The 19788-nt window shown below is 45.6% G+C and overlaps 1 protein-coding gene across 1 annotated transcript; it reads right to left on the reverse strand.

Moving 5' to 3' along the window:
• Nucleotides 1-2542: 2542 nt before the first annotated feature.
• Nucleotides 2543-14340, reverse strand: TNFAIP3 (TNF alpha induced protein 3). The gene is made up of 8 exons (XM_007946303.2): nucleotides 14046-14340; nucleotides 9917-10107; nucleotides 9134-9281; nucleotides 8804-8974; nucleotides 7588-7768; nucleotides 5186-6105; nucleotides 3951-4132; nucleotides 2543-2827 (listed from the first exon to the last, which is right to left on the reverse strand). The coding sequence occupies exons 1-8, from the start codon at nucleotides 14338-14340 to the stop codon at nucleotides 2543-2545; spliced, it is 2373 nt and encodes a 790-aa protein (XP_007944494.1).
• Nucleotides 14341-19788: the final 5448 nt, after the last annotated feature.

The raw sequence follows: 19788 nt of genomic DNA on the forward strand, positions 1-19788 counted from the left end.
CCATGCTGTGTGAGTCCATTTGTGTGAGCATTTGCTAAGGGAAGAAAGTTACTTCATAATTTTCCAAGACAGTGATGCGGCCAATCCTGGTAGCCATCACAGTCCCATACCACCCCTTCTGATGTGTCTGGCCCAGGAACTCTTATTCCAGTCTTGCTGCCTGTCTTTCCTATCTTACTCACCTTCCTCCTCTCTTTCTCTACTTTTTTAAGGCAAATAGGACCAAGGCTGCAGATGAGCAAAAAGAAAACCAGATACTCCGACTCATGGTGATCCTGTGTGCCAGAGGAACTGTGCTCCACAGGCTTTTCAATGGCTGTTTCGGAAATAGATCCCCAGGCCTCTAGGTGGGCTTAGACCTCCAACCTTTCAGTTAGCAGCGAGTGTGTTAATTGTTTGCACCACCTGGGCCCTAGCATCCGGGTGCAGACACCTACAGGCCTTTCACACTCCCATCTGGGCCTCTGACCACACTGTTAAACCACAGCCCTGTACTTGGGTATATGGCCCTGCCCTGAAGTTCTTATGTTTAAAAACCTCTTACTACTCACAGATGAGAGCTATATCAATTGCACAGGTTTACATCAAAACAGTGCCTTGGGAAGCATGGTCTTAATACTTAGGCCTATTTTTTCTTTCATCATTTATAAACATAAAACAGCAAGATTTGTTCTTAAATAATTTATTTTTCAATATTGACACTTATGAAAAGTTACATTTACTTAGGAAAACTTCAAGAAATCCAATAACGAGTAAAAGGCATTCTATTAGGGGAAACTAAATGTGCAAATTTCAAATATTTTCTATAATAAGTATAAATAATTCCACTGTTCACATTAAGAAAGAAAATATTGATACACACAAAATATTAAAATATCACTTTTGAAAGAACTAGATGAAAACACTGAAGTTTATCTGATGTCTTTAGAAAGAGATTGTTATGATTTTTGTCAGGGAAAAAGACTGACGTGGACTCCACGTGGAAAAAAAATATCAGAAAATATAAAGAAAGGCAAGGGAGTGTTATGAATTGCCACTCTTTTCCAGTCCTAAGTCCAAACCGAAAAATGGTAGCCTTTACCTCTAGGGAAAATGTATTCCCTCCTCCCTTTTTTATTTTCTAGAATAACTATGACAGTGACATATAGCACGTAGACAAACTGCAGACCAAGATGAGAAAGAAATTCCCACTGGCTCCTGGTGCCCTGGTTTTGCTGCTCCAGGTTGCTGCCCAGCTCCTCAGGACACAGCCTTAACAGAGCCAAGAAGACAGCGTAGTTCCCTGTGTCCTTTCCTGCTCTTTCCCAACATTCTCTCCCAGGACCTAGGACCCTCAGAGCCACTACAGAGGATGGAGAACAGCTTCTTAGCAAACGGCTGGGAAGTAGCTCTGGACAGTTTCATGAAAAGAAGAGTGATATTTTAACGAATTTACTCTTGATGCAATTCCTTCTTTCCTAGGGGAAGAGAGCCGAAGTGTTACCTAAGAGGCTGCCTTCCCCACTGACGCAGGAACTTGTCCAGTTCCACACTGTGACCCAAAGTGACTCTGTCATCTCAAGGAGATACTTCAGCATCGTTCCCCAGAGCAGAAGAAACATCTTCATTTAAATAACCTTGAAGTTTGTAATAAAATAAATAAAGGAGCACTCCCTTTCAAAAGGTAGCTGGTCAAGTTCATGCAAGCCATATATACTTGTGGTGCCCAACAACAACCAGAAAACAGGTTATTATTATTAGTCCCCCTACGTATACCTCCGGGGCAGCATTTCCACATAATAAACAAGAAAATCCCCTCATACATAATATAAGGGTATATTATATATGTACGTATGTCTATGCACACCTCAGGTCAAGCTAACCTCTTTAGAAGTAAAGGCAGCGATAGCCCAAAGAGGGTTACAACTGCCAATCAAAATATTGTCATCTTTAGAAGGTGCATAATGTAAGAGCAGCTTGTTTGATTTTCAGTGAGACTAGTTCAGTCTCAGCAGCCTCCGAATCACAGTCTGTGGCCAGTTCTGCTTTGGCCGTGCCCAGAGGGAAGGAAGCAGGCAGACAGGGGAAAACCATTAACTACTGACTCTGAGTATGTCCATTTTCCCTGAGCTTTCTGGAGCTTCTCATGGAGGGCCTTGGTGCCCTGAGGACTCAGCGCTGGGGCCCCGACTGGCCTGCCTGCCTTCTTCTTTTCTTGAGATGACGCTGCAGTCCTGTTGGGCAGGATGCAGGGTGATGGCCCAGTCCTTTCCAAGTCCACGTAAGCTCCTGGCTTTCTGCTTGGTGGAAGAGGTGGAGCAGCCCCAGGCTGGCTCTTGACACCATCCAAACTCTACAGCAAGATGGGAATTTTGCCAGGTTACCCAGCATGAGCATCATGGCCGGAAGAAGAGCTTGTCTGTCCTTTCCCGGCTCCGAGGCACTCTCGGGCCCACTGTGGCTGGGACTGACCCTCCAGTGGCAGCACAGTGTTTAGAGGATAGCACCATGTTGGCAAACAGCTCTAGGAGCCCTTGGGTGGGGCTGGCCCACCTGTGTCTGCTCAGCCATACATCTGCTTGAACTGAAAGCACTCATTGCAGTAGCCGCTGCACTTGGCATTGCCGAAGTGTTCGCAGGCTGGGGCTCGGCAGCGCTGCTTGGGGGCCTCATCGGAAGCAGGCTCTCCTCGGTGGGGCGCCGGAGCCACTCGCTGGCTGAGGTGCTGGCACTCCATACAGAGTTTCTCACTGCAGCAGGCCAAGATGTTCTTGCAGGAGGCTCGGGCGCACTTGGGCCTGGACGAGCTCTGGGTGGTGCGTGGCACGTCTCGGCGCTGGCTCGACCTCTGTGTGGGGCAAACACAGAGAACTGTCTCTCACTTCTCAGGGAGAGCAAATGACATTTCACAGAACAGTGTGGGTTCTACAGATAGCTTTTTTGGAGAAAAAACATCTGCCTGACCCAGAAAGACATGTGTAGCCTATGAACAGGAGCGTTCTCCCAATTCCCGAGGAAAGCCAGACACTCCAAGGAGACTGAGTGGGACCATCTGTCAGACCACAAGAGGTCTGAAAACAGGACCTAGATAGGGTCTTTTTTTTACAATACTACTAAACCAAACTCACTGCTGTCGATCGAGTCGGATCCGACTCAACAGTGACCCCTCCTTGGGTTTCTGAGGCACTATCACCACATAAGTAGATTGTCCAACCTTCCTTCCAAGAAGTGGCTGGTGGGTTAGAACTACCAGTCTCCTGGTTAACAGTCAAATGTCTTAGGCACTATGCCACCAGAGCTCCTTTTTTTTTTTTTTTAAGATAGCTTTTCTACCATTCTGCAAGCAATGTAAGAAGCATCTACCAGCCAAGTTTGCTTTTCTTAAGTGACAATGAATGCAGGCGCCTGGGGTGCCCCACCTTCTGTCTCCTCATGAAAACGAACCAACCAACCAACCAAACCAGTCAAGTCGATTCTGACTCCCAGCAACCCCGTGTTCCACTGGTTCTCAATGGCTACGACCTTTCTGAAGCAGATCACCAGGCCTTCCTTCATGGTGCCTCTGGCTGGATCTGAACCACTAACCTTTCAGTTAGCAGCCGAGTCCATTAGTGCCATCCAGGGACTCCCCTCGTGACACAGGAGTGGGTACTGAAGGAAATCCATTGACCATTTAGACGTCTATGCTATGTTATCTACCACAAGTCAAAGTCTGTCACCTGGCATTTTGAAGACTTTTAGAGGTTTTGTTCTATGGCTGATTTTATTGGCTTTTTTAAATGAATTGTACAGTAAACTTTGGCCATGATAACCTACAGCAGCTGCTGCACTTCTGCCCCCAGGAACCATGGGGAAGAGGACTTTCTGCCTGTAATTCAGTGGGAAGGAGTCTACTAAGAGGGGAGAAAGGTATTGCCCCAGAAAGGAGGACCTGGCCCGCCCAAGACAAGGAGGATCTCACAGTGTCTCACCAGTTGCTCTTCAGTCCTTTTGGCTTCACGAAATCTCTGATTCTGAGCTTCTATGAAACACTTCTGGCAGTATCCTTCGAACATCGTGCTTCCGAGGGTACCACATTCTCTCCCCAGACAGGGAACCGTGTTCTGGAACCTGGAGGCTGGGGAACTGGATTTACCCGAGGCAGCAACAAAATCTAGAACAGAGTTGAGGCTCATAAGTACCACACAGGGGTCACCATACAGCAATGCTGACATTAGAGAGGTAAATGGGTTCCAATTACAGACTGGAAAACCAGTTGCCGTTAAGTCGATTCCGATGCATGGCGACCCCGTGTGTGTCAAAGTAGAACTGGGTTCCATAGTGTTTTCAAGGCCATGACCTTTCAGAAGCAGATCACCAGGCTTCTGAGGTGCCTCTGGGTAGGTTCAAACCACCAACCTTCCTGTTAAAAGCTGAGTGCTTACCTGTGTGCACCACCCAGGACTACAAACAGAGATTAGGCCAATCTGCAGATGAGATCTGCCTTCTAGAAATTCAACAAAATGAAAAAATAATGCCATCTTTGCAACATCTTTGGCTTCCTACATGGCTGCTCAATCGCAGTAACAAAACAAACAGGAGCCCTTAACCGCCCATCCGTCCTCTCAATCAGAGATTCTAAACTCACAACTGTGTTCTTCTAAAGTCAGAGAAGACTTCCTTCTCCCCAGCTGCAGATTTGGAGAATTCTCAGTCACACTAACTTTCAGAACTCTAATTTAGATTCTCCATTATAAATGCCACACACAGGGGCCCTTTACAGACAGACGCCATTAACTCTCTCTACAGGGTGCACCTGGTGCTCTGATGCTGGTGTCCTAGCAGCTGCTGCAATCACACACAGTCTTTCCCTCCACACGTGGCTGTCAGAGGCACAGTGACGGCTCCACGTGTCACAGCTGGTGGAGATGCACAGCCAGATCTAACCATCCCACCACCTGGCCTCCTTCTCTCCATGGTTAGAAACCCCTTTTTGGCGAGGAGCTCTGATGGCATCGTAGTTAAAGCATTTGGCTACTAACCAAAAGGTCGGTGGTTTGAACCCAGTAGCTACTCTAGCTGAAAGATGGGCCGGTCTGCCTCTGTAAAGACTGGCAGCTTTGGAAACTCTCTGGGGTCACCATGAGTTGGAATCGGCTTGATGGCGGTGGTTTTGGTTTGGTCTGGTCAGTAGCTGCTGCATGAGGAAATCAAGTACTTCACTCACGTTTGTTTTCTCTGTACTCGATGAAACACAGCGTGCAGAAGCCCTTGTTTTCTGGAGTCCCAAAAAATATGCAGCCGGCTTTTCTGCACTTGCTCGTGCCTGTTCTATCCTCAGGAGTCCGTGCTGCCTGGGAGAGGCAGCCCAACGGGGCTTCGCTTCCAGCTCTGTGGCAAGAATGCGAGGAGAGACTCTGCATGAGCTGGGAGGGATCCGACTTGGACCGCTGGTGACAGGCAGGAGGGATACTAGAGCTGAGGCTAGGGGAGGGCTCTGCCGCAGTCCTTTTGAAGCAAGTACTGCAGATCCCATTAAACGTCCTGGTGGCATCCTGGAGGCAAGCTTGGCACTTACCAGGATCTAAATGCCTCATGGGGTCCATGTTGTGGCCGGCGTTAAGCTGCCGGGCATTGTGGCAACGCTCACAAAATCCATTGTGCTGCACGTTCAGCGTGAATGGGCAGCCGGGACTCCTGCACTTCATGGCGGTGGTCTCGCTGAATAGGAAAAGGCTGGGTGCAGTGGGTGGGGCTGAGTGGGGACCCCCAGCTGCCTCCTCAGTTCTCCAGGCCAATGGATCACAAGCCTCACCCCGGGAGGCCCCAAGCACCATGCCAGGGACTGCCTCAGGGCCTGGCTTAGAGTTCAGCTTTGGGAGCTTCTTTTGATTTTTTTGCCGCCTCTCCGAGCATTCGTGGCAGAAAGGCTGGGTGTTCACGGACATGAAGAAAGGACAGTTAGGAGTTTCACACTTTACGTCCATGAGAGAAAGCTGGGGCATGGAAGGTTCTAGAGGATTCTGAGCATACATCTCTCGCCGTCCCCGTGCGCTGCTCTCCTGCCACTTCTTGTACTCATGCTGAACAAGTTCAAAATAATCATCCACCAGATTTATTTCTTTTGGTAAGTTAGCTTCATCCAACCTAAAGATCAAAAGGGAAAATCTGAGAACACACACATACATACACACACACACACAGAATTTTACACCACCAGCTCACAGAGCAAACTTTTAGGATGTGAATTATGGTGATGACTACCCACTGAAATGTAGGCCTATGATAAAGAGTTTGTACCTCTAAAGTAACATGATCCAATACATCTACTAACATGTTTCAGAGTGGAAGAAGTAAGGTCGTCTGCTGAGAAGACATCAGTATTTTTAAAATCCTGGCCCATCCAAAATTCCAGATAATTCTGAGGAAAGCACTGCTCTGAGTAGACTCTCACCTTATTACTCTATTGCCCCTTCGAAAAGCCACTTTTCTTTCCTAACTTCTAAGAGAAAATTTCTAGTAAATCATGACTCAGGCTATTCCTTTGGGTCTAATTCACTTTATAGTACAAATGACTTTGTACTATATGTTCTGTATTTCGCTGTTATTAATTTTAAGCCTTGTCTCTACTCGAGTTAACTACCTTGAGTAGTAATTGGGAGGCAGACATACTGCCTAGGCACTATCTGTTTACTTCTGATGTGGGTAAAGCACTCAGCTGCTAACTGAAAAAGTTTGAACCCGCCAGCCGCTCCGTGGGAGAGAGAGGTGGCAGTCTGCTTCCAGAAAGATATACTGCCTTGGAAACCTGGGGCAGTTCTACTCTGTCCTACAGGGTGATCAGATGGAATGGACTCAATTGCAGTGGGTATACTTTTGCTAATCTCCACTTTGGGAAACTGCATGGACCAATTCTCTGATACCCTCATGGCCATCTCTTACACCACATTTCAAGTCCTAAGATATAGGTATCTTTTTAACATGAAGCTGTGTGTAAAACCTGGATCCTGTACAAAGCACACTCTGGGCCTCTCTCTCCATTTCCACATGGCAAAAACCATGCAGCAGCCACGTAACACTGTTTACAACAGTCTGTGTCTGACATGGCTAGCCTCACCAAGAAGCTAAGGGAAAGGGCTTTTGTTACCAAGAGTTTTCACTTACCTGTCTTTCTACTGGAGTGTCAGTGGAAAGGTTGGTAATTTGCACCACCAAGAGGTGCCTTGGAAACTCAAGGAAACTTTGTTCTACTCTGTAACCCATGGGGTCATCATGAGTCAGAATCGACTTGCTGGCAACTGGTGGTCTTTTTGTTATGTATTAGGGCAATTAGAAACACCAAACTCCCTTGGTGGAAGCACACGCTTGAAACCCACAATTCTGAATGTCAGCATCCAGATATCCAAAACAATCCATGGGTGAATCACTCATTCCCATCTGAAACTGAAGGCAGGATTGCCTAACGTTGTCTTTTCTGACACATGGACATGACTGAATTTAGTTCACATGGGTGGAAACCAGCTTTAAATAACGTTACTGTTGAGCTGTGGGTTGGCACCAGTGTATGTGGTTGAAGCTGCAAAAACAGTGAAAGGTTATGCAGAACCCAGCCAGCAACAAATCACTTACTTTGCAGCATTGATCAAATGCGTCGTGCCGAGGTCCCAGCCCTGGACAGGGATTTCTATCACCATCAGGTACTCTTTTAGTAGCTTCTCCTTCATCTCATTTTCAGGGTCTGTCAGGAAATGAACTTTGAAATCTTCAAATCGTCCTCTGTCTCTGTTAACAAGTGGAACGGCTCGGATTTCTAAGGGAAAAACAAGCATGTGAGCAAGCTATTATTATGCTCAATGAGAGTACTAAGGAGGTCATACCTGTAATGATTGAATTTTTTAAATGTACAAAGGATACAATTAAGGCATAGAAAGTATTTTCTAGCCATAGTAAAACCCAAAAGGGAAAACACAGCATCCTAAATGCTAAGATAAAGTGCACTGCTTCCAGGAATCTCACAGGATAGCAAGCTGAGTCCAGGCAGTGGATCTTAGTAATTACAGTCCCATGCTTCAGGGTCAGACTAACCCAGATTGAACCTCAACTTTGTCACTATCAAGCTATGTGACATTTGGCAAGTTATTTAACCTCTCTGAACTTCAACTACCTCATCTTTAAATAAGACTAACACTGCCTACATCTCATAGGCATGCTATGCAGATGAAATGAAATCACGCAATGTACACACAGCACTTAGCACAGTGCCTACTCCAGATAAAGCTAACAACTGCTAACAACTGATGGATTTACCTGGTGTATTAAGTCACTACCTGGAGGGCTTTGTATACCTTAATTTATTATGTATTAATAGTAACAGTTGTTATTGACCGCCATCGAGTTGATCCTAACTCATGGTGACCCCGTGAGCATCAGAGTAGAACTGTACCATGAGGATTTTCAATGGCTGATTTTTCAGAAGTAGATCCCTAGGATTTGTTTCCAGGCAACCTGTGCATGGACTCGAACCTCTAACCTTCTGGTTAACAGCCAAGCACCTACTATGTGCACCACCCAGGGACTCCGAAATAGCAGCGTATGTTGTAACTCCTACTTGCTACAAATATGCCAATTGAAAGTATTTCCCAAACAACACCACAGGCACGAAAAAAGATAAGGGAATATTATGATTACTACTATTGTATTACCGTTACTAACCCAGCACATGAAAGAATAGTTTGTTCAATTAAAATTATTTTTATAAGAAGCAAAGCAGCAAACACCGATGTGCGAGAACAAGAGACGCCAGTACATAACAAGTTACAAATCTGAATGGGTGCTGTTTTCTCACCAGGCCCGCTGTCCTTGAGGGTCACCAGGGGTACAAAGTGTTGACTGTCATAGCCAAGAACAATAGGGTATCGGTAGCATTCCTGGGCCGGCCAATGGAGAGGCAAGTAAATTCCGCCCACCTTCAAAGGAGCAAAATTTGAACCGGATTCCAAACTTCTCAGCATTTTGTCTGTGGAAAAAGAAAGAAAAATAAGGCCCCTGGGTAATTTCATCAAATTCCACTTAGCTACTGTTACCTGTAGCATTGGTGCCATGGCTCTTTCCTACAAGCCAAAGCATGAATGCTGAAAAGCACTTCAATACAAAAAGCAGTCTGCAGGCAACTCACCGGAAATGACAATGATTGGCCTTCTGAGAATGTTACACAGGACAAATATGTGTATCTCTTCCAGTGAATGATACTGAAGTCGACCTCGGGCCCCTGGAATGTCTGTGGACGCCATTTTGATTAGGTTGTCCCATTCATCACTCCAGTTCTAAGGAGATGAAGGAAAAAAAAAAAAAAAAAACTACCTGAATGTACTTTGCATTAAAATATCATTCTGATTTCACACTGGAATTATTCATTGATATAATTCAGCCTATTTTTTCCCTGTCTTGAAATAATCATTGAACTGAGCACTCCCTTTCCCCATTTGGGTTTCTTCCTTTAATTTTTTCCACTATAAGGCAAACTTAGAAGTGGGGGAGGCTGGGGACAGCACCTGCTTTTTTTTTTTTAAATGAAAAAAACCCTGTTGAGGCATAAAATTGAAGCTCCTCATCCAAATGTACACAAAAATTCCCAGCTTGTGACTGAGAGTGGTGAACACATGGCTGAATATAATTCGCTGGCTCAATGAAACATGGGAAAGGCAGCCAAAGGGAAAACCAACAGGAGCTCCACATGCAAAGGCCATGAGCAGAGACTCCACTGCCTCTGAGCCACAACAAGTACCCAAGCAATTCCACAGGAGATTTCCTGGTGTTTTCCACCGAGTAAGCTTTGCTTAGCCAGACTCATATGACCTAGGAAACGGTAAGTGCCTTGAGGGCAGGAACTGGGCCTAAATTTCCCTTTATCTACCACAAAGCTCAGCCAGGAAAGGCTTAGAGGGGGAATAAAACTTACCCGAGTATCATAGCAAAGCCCTGTTTCCACAAATTCCTGAGATTTAAGAGACTCCAGTTGCCAGCGGAATTTGAAGTTGCGTGTGTCCGTCTCCTTGAGAGTGCTGAAGAGTGCCTTCCGCAGGACCAAGTCTGTGTCCTGAACACCCCACATGTACTGAGAAGCAGCATGCATTAAGCAGTTCCCATCCCCTGAGGACAGAGGGAAGAAAACAACAATTAGAGGCATATTCTATAAACTAAACCCATTGATACTGAAGCCATTCCAACTCATAGTGACACTGTGGGACAGAATTGAACTGCCCCATAGGGTATCCAAGACTGAAAATCTTCATGGAAGTAGACTGTCACATCTTTCCCAGCTGGTGGGTCTGAAATGCGACCCTTTTAGTAAGCAGCCAAGCACTTAACCACTGTGCCACCAGGCTCCTAGAGGAACTGGGTCTAAGGCCTAGCAAATGTTTTCAGAGTAAACAAGCCCAACTACTGTCATCCATCACCTCTCTGTTAGTTTGTCCTACCATGGTGGCTTGTATGTTGCTGGGATATTGGAAACTACGCCCCTGGTATTTTGAATACTAGAAGGCTCACCCAAGGTAGACAGGTTTCAGTGGCACTTCCAGACTAAGACACTAGGAAGAAAGGCCTGATGATCTACTTCCAAAAATCAACCAGTGAAAACCCTATGGAGCACCACAGAATACTATTTGATACAACCCTGGAAGATGAGTCCCCTCCCACCCACCCACTCAGCTTGTTGGAAGGCACTCAAAATACGCAGCGGCTCAACAAAGACCGCACGGCTACCAATAACCGGAAGATGGTGCAGGGCTGAGCAATGTTCTGTTCTGTTGTATATGGGGTCTCCGAGAGTCCAAGTGGATGGGGTGGCAACCAACAACAACAGGGCTACCTCAGGGGAACAAAGAGGGCGGGGATGCAATGCAAGTATCTTAATTCCTTAGTCAAAGAGCCAACTGACAACACTTCACAAGTAGGTAAGAGTTTTAAGAAAAAAATTATTTTCCTCTTATTTTTAATGCATGGGAAGAATAGAGCAAAGGAGGCAGGGACGGGTCATCAGGGCACTTTGGTTCCAGCTTGGCACTGCCACTAACTAGTTTAGGCGACCTTGGGGAAAATACCTTAACCTCTGGGTATTTTTCCTCTTTGTGTAATGAGGCCATTGGATTATGATCTCTAAAGGCCTGTCCCTTTGAAACATTCCTTGAATTTCTGGTTAAGACCCAGACACTAATGCTGTCTAAGTCCAAAAAGGGGCACACAGGGTGCTGCGCACAAAGCGGGAAGCAGGCATGGCGGGTTACTAGACAAGGACAGGTCTGGCTATGACTCAGTGGTAAACGACTTGACCATTCATTCTACTAGAGCCTGTAGGGTCTGGGAGTTTCCTCTCTTGATTTATACAGTGGGGCTGACACCACCAAATAATTTACCATCCACTTCCACCCCCCAGAAATGAATGCTTTATGTGAAGCTGCATGTCAGCCACTGTAAAGTCTTTTTTGAAAGTTACATTGCACCTGTCTGTCCAAATCTGAAAATAATCAGCATTGAAATTTTGAGTATTTTGAGAAGAAAATAGAAACTAATTTTATTTCATTAATTTGTGACTTTTCCAGGTTAAAGATTGCCATTTATTAAAGACATTCTTTTTCAACTCCCTAATAATAAACAATGAAAAAAACCAATAAACATTTGGGGTAATGCTTGACACAGAAAAGCAAACCCTCTGATCTCCTTTAGCAAAAATTACAAAATTATTTTTGTAAAGAAAAAGATAATACTGTTTTCCTCTAGTACTTTATAACTGAGGAAATAAAGCTATTTGAAATTTTATATTATTAATAATTAAGCTGTAAACAAAACAAAACCCAAAGTCAACTATGTCTACAGCCAGTATTCCTTCAATTTACACACTAGAAAGACTAACCAAACAAGTACTCAAACAAACGAACAAAAAGATTGCTTATGCCTTGCGTCTTGGCAGAAGTGTGGTAACTATTGCATTCTGCTGAAATTTCCCCTTTGCAAAATCTAGAGCAAAGATAAGGTTTTTTTTCTTCTTCTTGTGCTTACTTTCAGTTCTTTATTGAGATGCACTAGTATAAAATTCCCTAAGTAACATCTGGAATTCCCCAGCGTTAAGTTATTTGACTAGCAATTGAGCAACAGCTATTGTACTTTTTGTTCTGGTGTGTAGACATTTAAACTGCGAGGTGCACCCTGGACTTTCCAAGTGGGTGTGGTCAGGGTGAGCTGGAATAGGGCTACTCATTATACAAGTGAAATGCTGCAGCCAATAGACGCTGGAATTTTTCACATGAAGTTTCAATTTTATGCCACCTACTCCCTTCCTCATTCACCACAGTCTCATATCCTCAAATGCAAACTTGTGAATCACCCCCTCCCTAAACAGCCCATTGACTTTGTAGAACCCTCCTACAGGGGGAAGGCTGAAAAGAGGGGGTGCCAATAAAAATTAGAAAGAAAAGTCATTTGCTTTTCCCCCTCCTCTAAGTATTTGTTTTTCCTTTTTCAGAATTTTAAAGAATTTTCTTGAAAGTGGGGAAATAAATGAATGCTGAACTTAAAAATCCCAAAGAAAATGTTATAAAAATGCACTTGCTCTTGGAGTTTTATTTCTGCTGTGAATTCTGGTTGATTTAATTGACCTATCTTTGAAAATGGGTGTTTACTATTTATACTCCACTTTTTTTCTTAAGGAATTGAAGTATGTTAAACTTAATGCCAGTTGATATTGTTAATGATAGCAAGGCTTGCCCCTTTTCTATCACATTTCCAATTTTGCAGAATATCACTGTTCCCAACTCTCCCAAAGCAGACGCCATCTCTTCTTTTAACAACATGGGAGTGTTAGACCACAAACTGTGAGGTATATAAAAGCCCTTGATGATGACTTAACATAATCACCAACTGCCATGCATCACTTGACTGAACACCGTGAGCAATGTACACACTAGCTACTCCCAGCTCCTCTGCACCAATGTCCCTAACAGTCTATGTTTCATACATACAGGCAACATGGTGTGATGAGGCACAACAGCCCAGGACCCACACTCATTCACCAGTCATGCCAAGTTACCCAAATCCAAAACAACCAAAGCTATAATTAATTAAGTTCATGCTCTTATCATAATCACTGTCAACAAAGGTCTGCTCCTGGATGTAATATTTTGAACGGGGTGGTTTGGGAATGTCATTGATATAAAAACCTGAGAGTCCTGCTCTTACCTAGCTGATAAGCATGGAATTGATCTTGTAGACTCTACTTATCCCTGGTAATAATTATCTCCAGTATAAAGTAGAATTTTCTATATACACTAAATAATATGCTTGGATGTTTCTTTAATGTCCATAATTTCTTGAAAGAAATTATTAATAATAATAATAGAAAAAAACAGTAAGTGTAGGACAGAAAACAGCTATTAGGGGTAAGGTACATTGGGCAAATAGACTAGACAGGAAGAGATAAGTAGGAATCACCAAAAATAGTGAAACAGAGGCGTGAAATTTGTGCTAAAAATCTCAAGTTGTTTTTCTACTTCATATTATGGGGCCATAGGCAATAGAACTTAGGTAAGTGGGGAGGTGAGGAAAGGAGTAGCCATTTTCCAGGTTTACACATAAATGCCATCAATTCAAGACATATGAGGCCATTATAAGCATCTTTTGATTCTAATGGGAAACTATAGTAATATCCAATTTTTATATCATGCTTTCCTTTTGAACTTGAAGCCTTTTAATATTCCATTACTGGGGAGGAAAGGCTATTTATTATGTAGATGATTAAGTCGTGACAAGCACAAGATACCCACATCGTCTAACTGGGGCACGATGCTTAGAAATGCACTCTCCGGGCCCCAACATGCTCTGCTTTCCAGCATCAGAAAATAACCTAAGTCAAAATATTTGCAAAACAAGGTTGCTTTTCTTACGTGTGCCCCTAACCAAGCTGCTGCACCCAGGTGTCTATAACCCCAAAGAGACTTGAGCTGGGGCGGATGCTATTATAATCGAATTAAAGGAGACTGAGAACCTTGGCATCCACCCCCCAGGTAAAGGCAGTGGGCCAGCGCCTGTCTCACCATTTGTTTTCAGAGCCACAAGCTTCCGGGCTTCTCGACACCAGTTGAGCTTCCGCTGGTTTTCCAGGGAGGCTTGGATGTTCTTGTCAATGAGAGCTTTGTGGATGATCTCTTGAAACTGTGGACAAAACTGACAAGTTCTGAACATTTCCAGGGTGTATCGATGCATGGTTTTAAAATGATGAATTATCCCATTGGTAGGTTTGAAAATATCTTCCGGTGTCCTCTCTCTTATCTTCACAGCTTTCCGCATATTGCTCAAATACAAAGCCTGAGGAAGGAGTTGGTCAGCCATTGTGCTCTGGAACACCTGAAGAGGAGGGAAAAAAAAAAAACATTCCGTTAGCCTGGCTGTGATAGAACTCCTATATACCTGCCTGCAGGAAACCCCAGTGTTTGATCTTGTCATTACCCTAATCTTTTAGGCAAAAGATCTTAGTCAGCTCTACTCAGTATACTAGCTGGCCCCAAAGATTAACTCACACTGGCCTGTTTTAAGTTACATCACTTTTAAAGATTAGTCTAAACAGGAGAAGGAAGGCGGAGAGTGGGTACTGAGGAGGAGGAGGGGAATAACCCGTGTTTTCAGTAATGTCTGTCAGGGAGCCAAGCCTGTCTGTCAGCAACAGGTACTATGCTTCCTAATTGACTTAAGCTCTCATTTCATTTAGATGCCACTCCTGTGCAGCTCCTGGATTTTCAGAGCCCTGAATGCTAGTTACAGGGACAACTTCACCCTGACAAGCCTCCAGCTCCTCCCCAAAGACCACCACCAAGCTCCTTGCTCTTGGACAAAGTCTTGATTTCTCTCTTGTAAATACTCCCTCCCTCTACTGGAAAGACACTAAATAGTTTGTGAAAAACCCTGCTTTGTACACTGAAAATATCTTCCGGTGCTACTAGGCTGCTACTTCTATTTCCTCTTTAGCCCCAGAGAGAAATGTCCATAAAGAATCAAAATGGAAGGTTTTCTAATCCATGAAAAAGCCTTCTTCCAACAAGCTGCTTTGCTTGCCTTCAGAACCTCTCCACTGAACTTGATGACCCTGTAATCATAAACAGACCAATAACAGTAACAGAGAAATGCTTTCAGCACTCCCAAGAGCAAACACAGGAGCTCAATTATTTCAATTCAACAGACAACCAGATTTCATCATCGTCCTCCAGGTACCAACACTCAAGATGCATTGAGCACCCTTTGCTTCACCCTGAAATCTACAAACCGCTGGGAAGAGATGAAAGATTGGAAGCAGACAGGGAAATAGCTTTCAGCCAGGGGCCCCTCCAGACAAACGAAGGAGGGCCAGGAGCAGAGACCAGCATCTACTACTTATGCCAACAGAGTGCAATGATGGGAACTGACAAAACGTGGGATCTTCCCAGGGGGCACTGGAGGAAAGGCTAGCATGCCTCCCCCCAAATCCCAACTTCCAAGAAGATGACGACGATGACTTCAGAGCACGAAAATCTTCCTAGGAAGTTTTACGGCAACTCTTAATCCCACTCCTGTGCAATGCTATCTGCAAGGACAAGACTCAAGAAAGACAAACCCATGTAAGAGGGAAGAGAAGATTTTAGGGAGGTCCCTCCTGGATGGGTCCAAGCTCCTTAAGACCTGACAAGTTGTTTGAATTCTTATGGCTCACTCAAAGAAGGGATGGTAGATAACACAGAGGTTGCCTCTGAGGAGTTTTCTGATAGTATTTTTGCATTGAGATTCTTAATTGTCAAGTGGGGCCCAGGACAACCACATTCTCTTGGTCAGATAGCGACCTCGCCTTTTATGGAAGCAATCCCCTGCAGGTGGAACTGGCAGAATAACTCTAGGACAACAGGCACAATCAAAAGACAAAAACACCACACGCACAAACTTTCTGATCATGTCAAAGCCTCTTTCACAACATCATTCATCCATCCATCCATCTGTCCATCTAACAAGCCCTGAGGCCCTACTGAAGGCCACCACCATGCCTGACCTTATTCCCCTCTTTGGAATCACATAACCACCTTAGTCTGCAGAAATAGAGGGAGCAGTTCAGGGTCTACAGCTACCCAGGGGCAGAGCCTTGCCTGGAACCTAGGTCTTCACACAACGTCACACTCATGGCTGCAGTGCCTGCTCCTCTCAGGTGGAAAGAGGCAAGCAGTAAGTAGTAAGATTTTAAACAAGTTAGGTATTGCCTCTTTTTGCTTTTCTGACTCTTCTATTTTTCTTTTCTGGAATTAAAGATCTTTCTGCAAACTTCTAAATTAGTGAGAGCTGTAAACCACTACAAGACATGTAAATGTCAGTATCTGATGGCCCAATACCATCTCAGGTTTGGCCTCTTGGCCTGCAAACCTGCCTCCCTCAAAGAAAGGAAAACACACAAGCTCTCAGCTCTTGGACTTCTCCACACTTCTGATTAAGGAATGAATGTTTGTGACATATGATTGCAATGTCTTTATGACACAAAGGAATGCAATAAAACCCTTAACTTTTTTTGTTTGAACATTTCTGTGACCTCACTTGGATATATTTGAAGATAATTTCCAAATTTTTGTCACTAGGAGCAATAAGATTCTACAGAAAGAACTTATTCATCACTCTCAGTCTTTTACCCCTTGTTTTATTTTTCCACTCTAGGCAGGTGTTTTTATCTGCAATGTGGAAATTTATGAATTATTTATCAGCAAATACCTCATCAGAGTTTTGAAAAGTACGTCTCCAAAAACATCAAAAATTGTAGAAAGCACTGCAAAACGCAAAGGAACATCTTAGACAATGACACTGGCCACTACCTGGGCTGCTCAATAACACGAGACATTTAGAGCTGCAGTCCAGAGGACTCTTTAATTAACAAATATTCTCCCAAAATGCTGCCCCAGACACTTGAATAGACGAGTTGTCCAAGGAAAGAAGATCAGGGACGGGGAGAACTGAAAACAAAGCGGGCTCAAAGAGAGCTGAGCTCCTTCCTTACTTAACACCACTGCTTTCCTGCGAAGCCAGGTGGCAGGATGTGGGGCGACCTGGGTTGACAAAAGACTGCCTGTGGGGTAGGGACTGCAGTGGGGGGCCTACAGATGGCTCCTAAACAGGGTCCCCCAAAAGACGGGCAGGTGTCCCACTTTCCACGCATTCTTCTCTTACCCTGCTGCAACTTTAAAAGACAGACCCATCCTCACCACTTCTGCACAGAACACTGTCTGGAAGATGTCCCTGGAAACGTTAGCTGACTGAAGGCCCCTCACCCACGCTGGGGCTGGTGGTTCTGCACAACCTGAGCAGAAGCCACAGAGGGTTCTGCAAGGGCTACGTGGCCATGAGCATGCAACGCTTAATTCCAAGAGACACCAAAAGGAGCAAAGCACCAATGACCCACCAACAAAGGGGACTGGGAGTAGACTCTCCATCAGTCAGCTGCAGTTCAAGTTCTCTGCACTATGGGAAAAGATCAGCTGGCTGGAGGGATCCAGGGCTGTCGCTTCAACATCTGGCGCAGGACCTAACATTTCAAACCCTAAAAGGAACACAAAAGGCGAACAAACTCCCCTCCAGGAACTCTGCAAAACCAATGCCAAGTAGACGGGGCAAGTTCGAGAGTCGAGGCAAAGACGCACCCACAGCCCTGGTCCCCAGTTAAGACCGTGGCAGGCGGCAGCAGGAGGCACGGCGGTTACCTCTCTGGACTGAATGATCCTCTCTCAAAGTTCCAAGTCCCGGTCAGGATAAGCGCCCAGGTCTGACGAGCCCCATGGACTGCAGGCTCGGGCTCGCCGGCTGGCCCGCTGGCCGGGGGTGTGGATCTGCCCGCCGTCTCAGGTCTCCCAGCAGTCTTTCACGCCGCTCCGCCCCCACGGGCTCGGAGCTTGCTGCACTAGGACCGCCACAGACTGCGCAGTTCTCTTTTTTCCCCTTTCTGTTTTAGCGCTTGCGGACAATAGGGGATTTCCACCCAGGGACTTTCCAGTCACGTGACGCCAGGCCTGGCGCCGGGAGTCCAGAGCCGAGCTCGTCGCTCCACGCCCGCCACCAGGGGGCGCAGGAGGCGAGCGCGCGGTCGCCGCCGGGCTCGCTGCCAGCCTCCGCCCCGCCCCGCAGGCCGCGGAGAAACTCCTGCGCCCCGCCCCGGGGTGTCCCCGCGTGAGTCACCTGGGCATTTCGGAAGCTGGGCCCAACGTCACATCCATGTGGAAATCGCGGTGATGGGAACTGGAAATGAAATAGGTTCTTTTTCGCAGCGCTATTTCTGCAGAAAATCATCAACTGTGGAGAACAAGAAGGGAAATCATAGAGAAAGAAAACCCTAAAAACCACCCCGGCGCCCAGGACTGCAAACTGAGTGGCGGAGTAGAGAAGCTTGGGCTGCGCACGTGATGAGCTCTAGGGGAGAGCCCGAGACCTGGCCCCAGTCCGGGCTGCACACAAAGAAGCAGTAACAGCCCTGGGCGGGCCCACAGCCTCCCTGCCCACCCTGGCTCCAGGCAGGGTGGGATGCAGGCCTGCAGTGACATTCCCTGCTGGCCTGGAGCTTCCCCCACCAGTGTTGGACAAAATCAAGACTCAGAACAATCCCCATCCCTAGTCCCACACTGGTAGCATAGTGCCCAAGGCACTTGACTGCTAACCAGAAGGCTGGCGCTTCAAACCCACCAGCCACTCCTCAGAAGGAAGATTGGACAATCTACTTCCCTAGTGATACGGCCTCGGAAACCCAAGGAGAAGTTGCCATGAGTGGGACCCGACTCAAAGGCACATAACAACATTCCCGCACTGGCCAGGTTTCTTCAATATTTCTGCACATCAAACACATGAGCGGCATCTCATTCCCTAGCATTTCCGTTGCGAAATCACTTCTAGTCCATTACCGATCTTGCTATGCCTCCATAAGACTTCTCCAGGCATCTTTTTTGGATTATCACGATGATTAGTTCACTTCAAGTTACATACCTTGTTATCCCCGCCATGTGCTATTTGCGTGGGAACTACACTGTCTTCATGCAGAGGGCTCACGTGGTGGCTGCGTCAATTATGGACAGAGGGACATTAGGGCGGTTATACCTTGATCCCCTCCAAGAATCCAAAGGTCAACAGTTTGAATTAAACTAAATTAAAATCCAAACCAAACCCACTGCCTTAGAGTTCTTCCAACTCCTAGTGACCCTGTCCGACAGGGCAGAACTGCCCACATAGGGTTTCCAAGACTGTAAATCTTTAGGGAAGCAGACTGCCACCTCTTTGTCCCAGCAAAGTGCCTGATAGGTTCCAGCCTCCAACCAAAGAGGCCACAAGGGTTCCTCCGACCCTACTCTGTCCCATAGGGCCATTATGAGTAGGAATCAACTTGATGACAATGGGTTTTTTGGGCCCTCTAAGCACAGGTGCCCTATTGGCTCCCTTCCTAGAATAACCAAGCTAGAATCAGATTGAAATATTCTTACTTTTAAATATACTTAAATATGCTTGTCAGGCTATGTATTCAAGTTTTGAACTTGAAAACTATTTCTTCTCCCCAGTGGGAGAACAGGACAGGGGTGGGATGGTGGGTGGAACTTTTTTGGCAAAAGGATTATTAGAACTTTTTTGACAAAAAGATTATCAGTAACCTGAAAGGACAGAACAACCCTGAAGGGTTATATTCACAGCTATCCCTTCCCACTGGTCGAGGTAGCCTCTTTGCCAACGTGTTGTTGTTAGGTGCCCTCGAGTCGTTTCAGACTCATTGCGACCCCATGCACAGCAGAACAAAACGCCACCCGA

This window comes from Orycteropus afer, unplaced genomic scaffold, assembly GCF_000298275.1.
Source record: "Orycteropus afer afer isolate SDZICR_OR568_19922 unplaced genomic scaffold, OryAfe1.0 scaffold00155, whole genome shotgun sequence".
Classification (NCBI taxonomy): domain Eukaryota; kingdom Metazoa; phylum Chordata; class Mammalia; order Tubulidentata; family Orycteropodidae; genus Orycteropus; species Orycteropus afer.

What these genes read in the sequence shown, in the direction of transcription:
- TNFAIP3 (XM_007946303.2), bottom strand. Translation starts at nt 14,340, where the DNA reads ATGGCTGACCAACTCCTTCCTCAGGCTTTGTATTTGAGCAATATGCGG. An exon ending in TGTGGCTCTGAAAACAAATG is followed by an intron (nt 10,108 to 14,045) that starts GTGAGACAGGCG and finishes CTCTGTCCTCAG; the next exon opens with GGGATGGGAACTGCTTAATG. An exon ending in CCTCAAGGACAGCGGGCCTG is followed by an intron (nt 7,769 to 8,803) that starts GTGAGAAAACAG and finishes TTTTTCCCTTAG; the next exon opens with AAATCCGAGCCGTTCCACTT.